The sequence below is a fragment of the Melospiza georgiana genome, chromosome 1, assembly GCF_028018845.1.
Source record: "Melospiza georgiana isolate bMelGeo1 chromosome 1, bMelGeo1.pri, whole genome shotgun sequence".
NCBI classification, from domain to species: Eukaryota; Metazoa; Chordata; class Aves; order Passeriformes; family Passerellidae; genus Melospiza; species Melospiza georgiana.
In genome coordinates, this window is record NC_080430.1 from 152,503,533 (window position 1) to 152,518,074 (window position 14,542).

Here is a 14,542-nt window from a genome sequence, read left to right on the forward strand (position 1 = left end):
TCACAGTAAGGTATAATCTGTCCTAAAATAGTTCCAAATTGATTGTAAGAAAACAAGATTTTTGGGGCATAAATATTCTGTTAGGCTATGAACAGAAGAAACTTTGTAGTGGGACAATTTCTTCTTTGTGGGCAAAATAGAAAAATTCAGTTCTCAGTCATTTTAGAGGCACTTGGAAGATAATTTAGAAGATATCACTCTTTTCTATAATTTTAAAAATACCAGAGGCTCTCAGGCCAGCAAAGATTGTCAGATTCATCTGATCTGCACTCTGAATTGTGAGGGAGGTCAAAAACCTTCCCCTGGCAATTCCTTCTCCGAGCTCATTAATTCGACTTTGACTGTCCCTAAAAGTGTTCCTAGAATTTATTTTCTGTTTCTCAGACCAGGGAACACCTTGCCAAAGCTCAGCGTGGGCTGATGGGAGATGGGCTGTCAGATGTGCTCCAGAACCTTGTGGAAATCTCCCAGGATGGGACCAGCTACAGTGGGGACCTGCTGTCCACCATGGATGTACTCAGGAACATGACAGAGATCTTCCGTAGGGCTTACCACAGCCCGACTTCTGGGGATGTGCAGGTGAGCCCAGCTGCATTTCCTGGAGCCCAAGGCTGGCTTAGAGAGGTGTCCATGCTCAGGGTTCCAGCTTTGATTACAGACACTGATCATAGCTGATACAGTGCTGAGGAAAATCAGATTAATATTTTTCCCAGTGTAAATGTCGTTCTGTATTAACAAACTCTTATTTCAAGGCGGTTCTTCCTTGGTTTATAAACTGAGAACTTAAAAGCCAAGGTCACTCTGAACAATTTCAACATGATAGCACTTCACTGCAGAGCCTAATGGATATGAGAACATTATTTGGTAGGGATTTCAGGCTAATGACTTGAGGTAAAATGATCCTGTGGCATTGGGTACTGGGGTGTTAATGTAGGGAAATATCATCGTGGTTTCTTTCTTTATATCCAACAGCTACCAGATACACCCTTGGGATGGGTCATCACCTCATGACTTGAAACATTAAACTGATCAGAGTAGTAAAACTGGAGAAAAAAAAAAAATCAATAGTTTTAAATTTCCTGTCTCCTTCCTTCTCATTGTGTGCTGCAAAGGTTCTACCATGGACAGCTCCCTCTTGATCCATCTCTGTATCTCCTGCCTGGTCACAAGCTAAAGGGGATCCTGAGGTTTCCATATATTGTAAACAGCAGAAATAATAGAAAAAAAAAAGATATGGAAGGATTTATGCAATGGAAGATCATCTGATTTTAACCAGTTTCTGTCAAATATTTACCATATCTGTCCTTAAAAATCATCAGTAATGGATGCAAGACCTATTCCCAATCCAATGCCTTAGAAGATACAGTAGTTAAAGTGAAATTGTTGGGAAAAAAGTCTTATTAAAACTTGTTTTGCCATTTACATCCTTGGGGACCTGTGAAATGCTCGGGAACCTTTTAGGAATGGGATCATGAGAACATTTTTGGAGCATCTTTAAATCTCATGTGACCTTCCCAGCCTGGGCTATGTTTGCATAACAATCTCTCCTGCCCTCTCTTGTCTCCCTTTTCCAGAACTTCGTCCAGATCATCAGCAACATTTTGTCAGAGGAAAACCGGGAAAAATGGGAGGAAGCTCAGCTGGTATGAACCTTCAGCACCTTCCCTGGGAATAAAGAGGCTTTCAGCACAGGGTTAAGCCATGAGGAGGGGAATTTCCAAGCATCTACATGACCTCCTCAGAAGAGCTTAGTTCCAGGCTGAGTCACATTAAAGGAGTAACTCAGGGAGCCACAGGATCTCAGCTCTGAGCCAGACTCTCTGCATGAAGAACAGTAAAATGCTGGTGGTGCAAACCGAATTTGGCATGAATTTCAAGGGTCAGACTTAGCTGGGAATTGGAAATCCTGATGTCTTTCTGTAATTCCACTCTTTCCTCTTGCTAAGATAAAGAAGTGGGATCATGTAGCTTTGATTACCTAGCTGAAAAGATGTAGGACTGGAGGGGTTTTCAGAGCTGGGGTCTGCTTGGCTGAGCTTCTGGGTTCAGTTGTGTTTTGCTTTATTTCTCTGAGCTTCTGGGTTCAGTTGTGTTTTATTTCTCTCCTATCAAGGTTAGGGATCCTGCTGAGTCCTGAGCTCCTCATTCCTGGAAGTGTTCAAAGCCAGGTTGGATGGGGCTTTGAGCAAGATGTAAGAAGTGTCCTTGCCTATGGCAAGAGCTTGGAATTAGATGAACATTCAGTCCCTTCCAAACCAAGCAATTCTAAGATTCTATGAACAATTCTGTAGCTGAATTCTCAAGTATTAGGGGCTGGTGGTGTTGTTTTTTCTTTCTGTGTCTTATTTGGCTCTAGATTTGTGTGCCCCATTTGAGCTCTCTCTTGTGGAGTTGTGTCACAACATTCCTGTGTCCCTTTAACATTTCTTTTGTGAGCTGTTGCTCCTGTAAAATTCCTCAAAAAGATCTGAAAACAGCAAATAATCCAGAAAAAAAAATCACCCAACACACAAAGCAACACCAGAGTCCAGTTATCTTCACACCAAACAGGAATGTCCTCTGGGAAAAACTTTTTAACAAGTGCTGGCAATTGTGAAAAAGACAATTGTTGAAAGTCCGGAAGATGAGACAGGGACTCAAAAACATTTCCATCATACAACAGCAACTCTGCCAGGAGCTCAGCAACCTTCCCTTCCCTTCCCTTCCCTTCCCTTCCCTTCCCTTCCCTTCCCTTCCCTTCCCTTCCCTTCCCTTCCCTTCCCTTCCCTTCCCTTCCCTTCCCTTCCCTTCCCTTCCCTTCCCTTCCCTTCCCTTCCCTTCCCTTCCCTTCCCTTCCCTTCCCTTCCCTTCCCTTCCCTTCCCTTCCCTTCCCTTCCCTTCCCTTCCCTTCCCTTCCCTTCCCTTCCCTTCCCTTCCCTTCCCTTCCCTTCCCTTCCCTTCCCTTCCCTTCCCTTCCCTTCCCTTCCCTTCCCTTCCCTTCCCTTCCCTTCCCTTCCCTTCCCTTCCCTTCCCTTCCCTTCCCTTCCCTTCCCTTCCCTTCCCTTCCCTTCCCTTCCCTTCCCTTCCCTTCCCTTCCCTTCCCTTCCCTTCCCTTCCCTTCCCTTCCCTTCCCTTCCCTTCCCGATATTTTGTGTTTTCCTGTTGAATTTAGATGAGGGTGTCATGGTCTGGCTCTGGGTGTGATGGAGAATCTGGACTTGGTCCTGGGCAAGGTGGCCCTGCTTGAGCAAGTGGGTTGGGCCAGACATTGGAGGCCAGGCCTTGGAGGCCCCTTCCAAACAAAACCATATTCTGAATCTGTGATTCTTTGCCCAAATACTCCAGGTGCCTGTAGGTATTTCAGCACTGAGCAGAGGAGACTGTCAAGTTGTCATGACAACAGGGAAACCCTGTTGAACCCCTTAAAAACAGCTCACCCTGTGTGGCACTTTGTTCCCAGTGGCTCTCCCTGTGCAATCTGCTCTCTGCACCTCCAGGCAGGCACTGCCCACACCACCATGACCTACACATGGATTGGGAACATCACGGGGAGAATGTTTTCCTGGTCTGTATTTTAGTGGGAATTGAGCTGACAGCCCAACACCATGACTTTAGGACACAGAAATCTCCGTGAACAGGATGCCAGCAGAGGTTTTAGCAGTCTCTGTGCTTCTCCCTTAAAACTGCTGGACCAAAATCACATCCTGCATTTTATAAGATCAACCAATTCTTTTAAAACAAAGCCTTTGGCTCCCAATTCGCTCATTAAAAATAAACCCTATTTCATTGCAGTCACACATTCCAATGCCCTGTGATCCCCCAGGCAGAAAGATACTGTTCCAGGAAAATAAAAACTAAAACATCCCATAAAAGTATTCAGAGAAGGGCTACAATGATTTTTAAAGAGGCTTTGTTGACCATTCTATGGTAAAACCTAAAATGCAGCATCTAGTGCAGCCTGGATTTGGTTTGACCTTGTGATTTCAATCTGTAATGGAATATAAAAGTGTGCAGTTAAAAATAGCATCCTCACTCAGTTCTCCTCCTTCTGTGCACACCTGCTGTACTGGCAGGACTTTTTATTGTCATCCTGAGACAGTTTGAGTCTTACCAAGGTTCCTTGGATAGACAGAGAGGCAGAGACACGCATGGCCACCCCTGTGCTCCTTGCCCACACTCTCCATGGCCCAGGCTTCCTCCTGCCTCCTTCCCATCCTGCTTGTCCCCAGCTGTCCCTCCAGCTCACTCAGCCACCTCAGAATGTCTGGATTATGGTGAGGAACTGAAAACACCCTGAAAGTGGTAGAAAAGGAAAAGAAGAGGAGCTGAACTGCTTTTATTCAGCCTCTTGTGGCATTTGCTGCACCCCTGTGGGCAAACGTGCTTTGAGGAGAGGGCAGGTAGTCAGCAGAGCTTGTTTCAAGTGGATTATAGTTTATGGAATCTGTCACTGGAAAACTGGTTATTGTTTAACAGTTCTGTCTTAAGTTGGCAAAGTACAGGTAAAGAAGAGTCACTGCCAATGTCTCTATCAATGGGGAAAAATAGGAAAGAAATGAGGCAGAGAAACTCCAGGACAGCCCAGGACCAAGAACTTGATTCAGAGACTGATATCCTGGTAACAAAACAGGAAAGGAGAAAACCAGGCTGCCTGAGATTCAGCATTAGACCACAATTGTTCTTTGGTTTGGTTGCTTTCAATAGAGGGAGGTGGAAAGAGATGATCTTTAAGACCCCTTCCAACCTACACCATTCTGCATTTCTGTGATTTTATCAAAGGAGATGGGTAGGTTATTCTCTTCTCCAGAGGGTCTCCAATATTTCCTTTTGTTTAAAATCATGCCCTCCACCCTAAGTTCTATCAATCTGAGTGTCACTATATAATTTTTCTTTTTCTTTTTCTTTTTCTTTTTCTTTTTCTTTTTCTTTTTCTTTTTCTTTTTCTTTTTCTTTTTCTTTTTCTTTTTCTTTTTCTTTTTCTTTTTCTTTTTCTTTTTCTTTTTCTTTTTCTTTTTCTTTTTCTTTTTCTTTTTCTTTTTCTTTTTCTTTTTCTTTTTTCTTTTTGTTTTTCTTGGCTTCCTCTTGTGATTTCCCAGTCCTCCTTCTCCACAGCTCCATAACAGTCCATTATACCCAACATATGCTCCCAGTTCACTTGTGAGGGCAGAAACCTTTGCCTGCAGAGAAGCTCCTGCTGCTCTCATTAGGATCTGATCCACTCCAAATTCTGCCTCTCTTTGCAGATAGGGCCAAATGCCAAGGAGCTGTTCAGGCTCGTGGAGGATTTCATTGATGTCATCGGCTTCCGCATGAAAGATTTCCGGGATTCCTACCAAGTCACGGACAATCTGGGTGAGTAAACTGGCACTCCCCACGCTGGGAAGAGACCCCCAAAAGCTGTTAATTACTGTGCAATATGGATAACCTTGGCTGTGGGTAGAGAAGGAAGGAGGGGAGGCAGCAGGTGGTGGGATATTAAAAGGTCTGGGGGAAGACATGGATGGGCATAAATACAGCGTGGCTTTTCTCCAAAGAAGTTGGGATTTCATGAGGAAGAAGGGAGATCCACAGAGAGATCTGAGAGATATCTACCAAATGGAGAACAGATGATGAACTGGGCAGAATTAGACTCTTTCTTTTATTTTTTTGAACACAAGAACAGCCCAGCAGCCAATGGAGGCAGCGAGCAAACAGCAGGCAGTGTTTGATTGATGCTGAGCGCACAATCACAGCGTGGAACTTGTTGCCAGAGGAAGTTGCAGAAGCCAAAAAGTACAGATGGGTTCATGATGGGATTAGGAAAGTGCACAAAAGAGAGGTCCATTGGTGGCTGTTAAAGTTGATGATCTGGATGCAGCCAGGAGCTGAGGAAGTCCTGCTGATTGCTGGGAGGGCAAACCAAGAGATGTCTTCTTCTTCTTCCCACTTCTTATCAGCTGCTGCTGACCACTCCTGGAGATAAGGTGCTGGAGCAGACTCTCCTCTGCCAGATGTAATGCAGGCAGAACCCTTTCAGCAAAGCACAAGCCCTGCTTTTATCTTCTTTCATGTACAGACATCTCCTCAAGACAGCATCACTCCTGTGGCTCCCAAGACCCAATCTCTCTGATTCCCCACTAATGCTTCCCATGTTTTCTTGAGCACACATGGAACTTATTGAAGCTGGTTTCACTCACTGGTTTCATTTCTTGCTTCTCCCCAGTCCTTGGTATCCACAAACTGCCTGCAAACGCAGCAACCGACATCACCTTCCCCATGAAAGGCTGGAGGGGAATGGTGGACTGGGCCAAGAACTCGGAGGACAAGGTCACTGTCTCCAAGAGCATCCTGTCTTCAGGGCTCTCAGGTAGGCAGCACAGCCAACACAATTTTTTCCTTCATTTTCTAAGAGTGGTTCCTTCAGTTTGCTTGGTCTTCAGATCCTCTTCCAGATCAGCTGGATTTGGTCACAAATGTTTGGGCATCGAAGCACTGTTGAGTGCAAATAAGGCTTTCAAACATGGCCTGACTTAGATTTTGAACTAAACTCCTCACAAAAGTTCAGGGGCAAGTTTAGTGCCTGGGTGTGGATGTTCATCTTTCCCTAAAGAAGCAGGAAAAATTGGCAAACACTTCTTTAGCTGCCCTCCAAGCCTGGATCCAAACCTGATGGAGCCATCTGAGGGTGAGTAGCTGGGAGTCAACAGGTCAGGCTGAGCAGCTGAGTCTGCTGCTTGGACAAGCTTTGATACATCTGGGAATTTATGGCCCTTGTGTGAAATTTCCTGCCCCCAGAATTGAAATTCAGAGGCATTTATCACTGAGGCTCCACATCAGAGCATAGATAGGAGCCCCAGCATGGAGGTGATGCCCCAACGAAGCTGGCCTCACTGATAGATCTGGAAATCTCTCGTTGCATGCTAGGATAACCCAAAATTATTTATTAAAAAAACCAAAACAACTGGAGGTTTCTGGGATGGTCTGATGAATGAGGGTCCCAGGAACTAGCACACTCAAGGTGCTCATCTTTAGGCAGAGACAACATTTGGCAGGATTGAGCCCCGAGTTCTCAAAAGCAGGACTCTAAATTGGGCTGGTTGATGATGGGATTTGCTTTTGGCACTCATGGCTTTGAGAGCTGCTGGCTCCCCCTTCCTTGGGACAGAGGCTGGAGCCTGAGTTGTTGCTACAGAAGACCTTTGGCCTCGAGTTGTCACACCAGGACCTTTTGTCATGGGGCTCCCTGCTGGGGATGGCATCAGCCATCACTTCAGCTTGGGAAATCTGAGGCCAAGAACAGTTAAGTGGCACCCCCAAGGGTAAACAGTGAGTCACTGGGAGAGCAAGGACCTTGTCAAGCACTCCTTGTGTTTTGTTGTGCCTTGCAGGCAGTGTGAGCTCCCTGGGAGAAGCTGGAGCACATTGGGAGCATTATCCCAGTTTGTGGAAGCCGTGGTGGCTTCACCTTTTGAAATCTTTAATCACCTGTTGGACAAATTGCTGGACCAGACCTCGACAGAGCTGATCCTGCTCTGATGTTGAGGGCTGTCCCAAAAGTGTCCAGCTCCCCATGGAGCTGTTTTCTAGATTTCTGTTGGAAGTATCCTCACACAGACCTGCCCCAGGGACCCCGAGCTGTAGTGACTGAGCAAACAAAACGTGACATCCACCCTGAAGAAACAATTTCCAATCATTGCTCCCTCTCCATGGTTTCCTGAGTACCACCCATGCCTCTTTTGCCTTTCTTTTATTCAATATCTCGTGCTGGTGGTGTAGATTTGGAGGGGTTACTCAGTGATTCCAGCAGAAATCCACCTCTATCAGTTTTGATCTCACTTTTCTCTGGGAACAGGAGCAGCTATCCTGAGCAAAGTGATGAAGACAGGCAGCTTCATGAGACCAAATCCAAACCCCCTCACTGCTGGGAGCTGACTTTGAACAGTTGATTTAGATGGGCCAACTCTGATTTATGCAGTTGGGTGACAAAGTTGCTCTGCAAGCCTGTCTGTCAGTCCCTCCCAGTTATGTGCTCAGCAGATATCCCAATTTGATGATAAGAAAGATGGACATGCAGAGCTGTGCCTGTCCTGCAGTGATGAAGCAGACACAAAGCTCAGCCTCAGTACAAGATATCAGAGAAACCCCACCTGGTGCTTTCCCAGGCTTCTTCAGCATTGCTTTCCACACAGCCAATTCCTTTTTCTCCCCCAAAAATCCAGCCCCAGGGCTGCCTCTGTTGCCCGTGATTTATCAGGGAAGTTCTGGCTTTTTGCACCTGGGGCACCGTGAGGTAGTGGAGGAGGAGGAGGATAAATAAGAGGAGAAGGAGGAGGTCAAGTGACGTGCCCAGAGGTCACATAGATGATTCAGAGGCTCATCTGGATCTGCTGCAGCCCCCAGAGGCAGCACATGAGTTTTGGGGTCAGAGCAGGCTCAGTGGGACCTCTCCCCTTCCCTCTGGCCTTGTCAGCCCCAGCTCAGCTCTGCTCTCTGATGGCTGATAGCTGTGGACGGCTCCAAAGGCCTCGAGGTGGCTGCAAGAGACCTTTTCACCCTTCAGATTTGGCTGCTGTGGTGCTGTCAGAGGAATTTGGGGGTTTCTGTATGGGGGAGCACCATTTGGGAAGGGTGAGCCTTGGTGAAGGCAGAAATCTGGGATGCTGGGTCACCCCAAAGGTGACAACATCCTGTTGCAGTGATGTTGGCATTAGCCATGGCCCTCCACCACTGGCCATGCTCCTCCAGAGGCCAAATCCTGCCCTGAGGTGTCCTGTGGGGACAGCTGCCACCCTGATTGTCTCAGTGCTGTTGTCTTCTTCCCTCTCCTCTGGTGTCCTGCAGTGTCAGATGACTCCTCTGTCTTCGTGGTTGGGACCGTGCTCTACCGGAACGTGGGCAACATCCTCTCCCTGCAGAGGTAAGAGGGCATGGGGAGCAGCTGGGGAATCACCAGGATGAGCCCTCTGCCTACAGAGCACTTGTTACCCAGGGAAAAGCAGCAATCACTGGCTGCAATGAGACAGATTTTTACCTGCAGTGGGAATATTTTGACCCCATGTTCAGGTGGAGCCAGGCTCATGCATTGCGTGCTGGAGGTGCAGGAATGTTTTGTGCAGCACCCCAGACACGAGGGGAGGAAGCTCAGTGCTGCCTTTCCCTGCCACCCTTCACCCTCCAGGAGTGAAACCTCACCCTGCCCTCCTGGTCAGGGGGGATTTTGGCAGCCCTGACAGATGGGGGATGCTCAGCTGCCCTGATCTTCCCAAGCTGCCGGGGAGCTGCCAGCCACACTGAGCCCTGGAGAGCAGCACAGCACAGCAGCACAGAGAAATCAGGCAGGGGAGGAGAGAGGGGAGCAGAGCATGCCTGGCTGCACATGTCTGCCTCAGGCACCAAAGCTTTTGTGCTCAGCACTCCCTTCCCTTTTCTTCGCTCCTCTTCCTTTTCCTCTCACTCTTTTTCTGGTTTTTTAATTTTTTTTTTTTCTCCCCAATGACTGGTACTGAGGCAGTAAATTAAGCATCCTAAGGCACCTTCTAAATCTGTTCTGCACTGATTAGCGTGAGCCCATTTACCATAAACACCAGTGCATCTCTCCTCACCGATAATCATTTAAATACCTCCAGATTTAGCACTGGCAATGGCAAAAGAGCTCCGAGTGAGTGCAGAGAGGAATTAGCAAGTCAGCCAACTGTATTCTGTAATATCTTCCATTACAGCAGTGGGAATTAGATCAGAAGGGCAATAAACATCATTGGCTCAAATGATCCAGTGGTATTTCAGCTTTCTCTGGCCAAGCAGGGAATGAGCTCTGATAACCAGGAGCTGCGGCAGCCACAGCCTCCAAACAGCGTTCCCAGGGGAGAGCTGATTTAAGATGTTCCTTAATTAAAGGACAGTCCCTCTTTAAAAAAATCTCGAGTCTTGAATCACCTGTGGAGAGTCAAAGGAAAAGAAAAAAAGATAAATGGAAGCAGCAGCAGCAGTAAAACACCTCTTACTTCAGCGCTGTGGAAATGGACACAGCATTAAAAAGGAGAATGTTGTTAAATAACCACGTAGCTGTCCACGGGTAAAAAATATTTCTGACCACTGAGGAGAGCAGCTGTTCCTGGGTACACATAAGAAATACAGACCCTGGATTTGAATCCACTCTGATTCAATGAAGAGTGATTCTTCCAAGGGAAAAAAAAAGAAAAACAAAAGTAGATTTAACTCAACAAACAGCACCAGCTGAGCTGTTCCTAATTGTCCCAATTTACCTCCCCCCAAGCAGCAATTCCATCTCTGAGTCACACACTACTCTGTCCCCTTGGATCCAGAGAGCCCAGCAGATCTTGGCAGCTGTGACAGTTGAGATGGGCTGTACACAAAACCTGATTTTCCAAACCAGGGAGGTGAGAGAGGCGCTTGGTCCCAGCTGGACTCTGCTGCAGAGGACAGGGACAGCAGAGAGCCACCAGCCTTTGTAGCTAGCACTGTGCTCACAGCCCTTTGCACACCCTTGGTAGCCACTCAGGAGCCCTCTGAGCTCCTCTGAATTCCCGCTCAAGCCGATCTCCGTGTTTGTTTCCTTCCCAGAAGCTGGGCTGCAACGTGCTTGTAGGAAAAGCGACTCATCTTCCTCCTGAAAGATTCCCCGTGACACTGAGTCCTCCTCCACCCCCGACAAGCTGCTCAGCTGCTTAATTACCTTCTCTGCCAGGAGCCTGCCTCTCTTTTTAAGGCTGAATTTGTCTGGTTTTCACTTCCAGGCACTTGGCCTTCGGGTGGGTGACTGAAAAGCCCTCCCATGTGCAAGGAACTATCAGACAGGCATTCCAAGAGATAAATTTCGTTTGTTTTCTGGCACCTGGATTGATTTTATGTCTCTGTTTTGAACTCCCTTTGCTGTTTCCTCCTCTCAAAGTGAAATTGAACCCAACAGCACAGTGGAATCCAGACAAGGAGGGTACAGACAGAAGCTCTTTGCTTCATCTCAGTGGAAAGGATTTTCAAGATTATCTCATTCCAAACCCTTGCCATGGGCAGGGACACCTTCCACTATCCCAGGCTGCTCCAAGCCCCGTCCAACCTGGCCTTGGACACTTCCAGGGATGGAGCAGCCACAGCTTCTCTGGGAATCTGTGCCAGGGCCTCACTACCCTCTGAGCAAAGAATTTCTTCCCAACATTTAATCCTAACCTCATCTCTTGCAGTTTAAAACCATTCCCCCTTGTGCTAGCATTATTTATCCATGTAAAAAATTGCTCTCCATTTTTTTTTATAAACGTCCTTCAACTTCTGGTTCAGCTGCAGCTTCTTGGCCTCTGATCACCCTTCACGGTCTGCACACCAGTGACTCCTGTGTCCCAACAACATGCCACGCTGAAAAATCAAATTATCTTTCTGTCTGTGTTGGCTGCATCGATTCTCACCTGCTCCTTAGCCTCCACAAGGAGGTTTTTGTGTCATCCCTACTGCTCATGCAAATATTCAGCAGCACTGACCCGAGGACTGACCCTTGCAGACACAGCCTGTAATGAAGACATGCACTGGTGGTTGCCTTTCAGCAGATCCCATTTTGAGCTTCTTACAGCTGCCTGCTCCCATTGATTTACTCCTTTACTTTTCCTCTGCAGGGTGATAGTTGGGCTTTGTCACTTCATTATTTTATTTCTTCTTTTTCTTGTTTAGTTTTTCCCTTTTTTGTTAAAGAAAAGATATATTTTTGATTTTTTTTCCTTCCCTGTTAAATCAATGTTATTGTTCCCTCTAGTGTTGGTGGAACAGTAGCTTTTTGAGTATCCACTTACACATCCATGGACAATTCCAAATATTTTTTTTTCTTTAAACACTATTTTTTTCAGCTGCTGTTAAAGAAGTGCAAATCTTTCCCACTTGATTATATTTTAAAATAAAAATAAAATCCAGAGAGAAAAATGAAAGATTTTCAGTACCTGCAGATTTAGTGAAGATTTGGATAAGAAAGGATTTTCTTTGTCCATGGATATCAAGGGGCTGGATCTGGATCTACCACTTCCACTAACAATTCCTTCATGGCAGCACTTCCAGCTGCTGCTTGTGGGGACCTTTTTCTTATTTAAACACCAATAAAATGCAGAAAAAATATGAGGAATTTCTGTATTTTTATATGCTCAGCATCCAGGGAAGTGCCTACAAAGAATTTGGCTTTCCAGGAAGGGGGAGATACCTCCTCACATGTTGCCCCTCCCAAGAGCCAAATCTCCCAGGGCTGCCAGATGTATTACAATGTTTGTCTGGGCAGAGACATTTAGACATCTACATGAAAGGTTTGGCCTTCTTCCATTTGCTTTTGGTCCTCAGGGAATGAAGATACACACCAATGCCTCCAGCCCCATGGATAAGCAACCATGCCTCAGCCTCACTGCAGTGCAGGCTAAGCCAGCCTTGGAGAGGCAAAACAGGATTTATTTTTGTGGAAAACAGATGAAATCATGGAATATTCTGAGTTGGATAAGGTTCATAAAATGGTTTGATTTTGGAAGGACACATGTAGATTGGATGTGAGGGGAGCCCAGAGGGCAGAGGATGGGGTCCATCAGCAGCAAATGCATTTGGGGTTATTTTATAATAATGGGGTGAACCCCTTCTGCACTGTGTACTCTAAACCTTGCACCACCAGTGATGGTTGCCACAAAAATCCCTCTATAATCTCTCTTTTCACTCTCCTCCCCAGGAACAGCACTGTTCTGAACTCCAAAGTCATCTCTGTGACTGTGAAGCCATTCCCTCGGTCTCTCCTCACCCCTCTGGAAATCGAATTCTCCCACCTGTACAACGTAAGTGGTTCCTGAGAACCTGCCCCATCCCATGGCTGTGTTTGCACCTGCAGGGCAGGAATGTGTTGCTGCAAGGATGATGCGGTTTTGATGGGCTCCTGACATCTTTTTGTTGGTGCAGGACCCTTCAATCTTCCAAAAAAAAAAATAAAATAAAACAAACTTTATTTCCAGAGCAGCAGGAGGGTGACACTGCTGGCACAGGGAACATGGCCATGCTTGTCCCCAGCTCACACCATTTCATTGTGGGCATCATCACACAGGAATAATTGTGCACTCATTAAAATAAGTTCATGTAACAATGGTCTTCCTTGAGGAGGGAAAGGCAGGGGGAAAGGTTGTTCCCATTAATTCTGGAAGATTACTGTAGTCCTCAATGCTTTCCAAGACAGGCAAAAATTCCCTCCAGGTTCCTCTGCTCAATCCTAAGTAGATTTATGGGATGGACATTTACATACCCCAAGGTCCATCCTTGTAGAGGTTAGATGCCCTCCTGAGGCTCTACAACATGAATATTAAGATCTGTTGTGTCTTTGGACTGTCCTGGAGGGATTTTCCAAAGCTGTCTCAGACAGCTGGAGTCAGAGGCAAAGCTCTTCCAGAGGGCTTTAAACACACCTGACCCCCTCCTGCAGGGCTGTGCTTTTGTCCCATGAAAGCAGAGGCTGTATTTGATCCACTTTCCAGAAGGGAGCAGCAAAAGGATTCTGTGTGAGAGGAGGGATAAGGAGGAACATCCGTGGGTTGAGTCAGGAGAGAGGCAGAGTCAAATCCCTCTGCAGTGCTCGTGATGCAGAACAAACCAAGGCAGGTTTTATTCTGCCTTTTCAATCCCAGGCTGGCAAAAGCCATTCCAAGGGTTTGAGATCCATGACAGCTCCTCTGGTGTATCCCAGACACCCCATCCTCAGGGCAGTGGAAGGAGATTTACAGGCCCCACATTCTCCATTCCAGTGCAGACACTCCACAAGCAGCGTGACACTGATTTGTTCCTATTTTCCCTTTCTTGTCTCCTGGCAGGGAACCACCAACCAGACCTGCATCCTGTGGGATGAAAATGATGGGTGAGTTCTGTGGGTTTCGCTTTATTCTCACAGGTCTGTTTGCTTTTTTTGGGTGAAATCATCACAATTTTAGCAGCAATGTGTCAGTTCTTGCTCTCTCTGTTCAGTATTTTCTTCGCCCTGGTGGGGAGTGTATCTTCCTTCACACATGCACTGCTTCTCTCTGAGCTGTTGTTTAGTGCTCTTTTGGATTTTTCCACATAAAGGATGCATGAACTGGGACCCAGGACTGTGGAAGTTTTCAGATTGAGCTCAGCACAGCCGTGCTTGACTCTCCGCAGTGCTTGGCTCACCCCAAATCATGCACCATAAGGGGAGTAACAAAAAATCAGTTGCAAATATGGCCTGTGGAGGTGAAGTTCAGGTGATGTGAACTTTACATTGTGCTGCTGTGATATAGAAAATTATTTTTGCCAGAATTCCAGCGATGACTGGTGCTGTTCAGGAGGGTTTGAGTCATGTGCTTGTGGCCAGCAGGGAAAAATAAAAACAATCCCAAGTTACCACAAAGAGTTGGGACCATAAATCCCATTTGGGGAGCAGTTGTCAAAGAATGTGCATCTTAGGAAAAAAAACCAAAAACACCTCACTCTGAAAGTGAGGTCTTAAATCCTGAGTGAACTTGACAAGGATACAAAGTGTTTGATTTAATGGCGGTTTTACTTCACTGACTTTTGCATCTCAGTTTGAGCAGCTACCTGGCTCCTCTTCTGCTTG

At 46.5% G+C, this 14,542-nt stretch overlaps 1 protein-coding gene across 14 annotated transcripts in view; it reads left to right on the top strand.

Moving 5' to 3' along the window:
- ADGRB1 (adhesion G protein-coupled receptor B1) overlaps positions 1-14,542 on the top strand; it is a 298,311-nt gene that overhangs the window by 162,546 nt on the left and 121,223 nt on the right. For all 14 annotated transcript variants that reach the window (XM_058020414.1, XM_058020390.1, XM_058020455.1 and 11 more), the window contains 7 exons: positions 385-579; positions 1,575-1,643; positions 5,223-5,331; positions 6,182-6,325; positions 8,800-8,875; positions 12,659-12,761; positions 13,782-13,825. In XM_058020414.1, the coding sequence (XP_057876397.1) occupies positions 385-579; positions 1,575-1,643; positions 5,223-5,331; positions 6,182-6,325; positions 8,800-8,875; positions 12,659-12,761; positions 13,782-13,825 (740 nt within the window). The remainder of the gene's footprint in view (positions 1-384; positions 580-1,574; positions 1,644-5,222; positions 5,332-6,181; positions 6,326-8,799; positions 8,876-12,658; positions 12,762-13,781; positions 13,826-14,542) is intronic.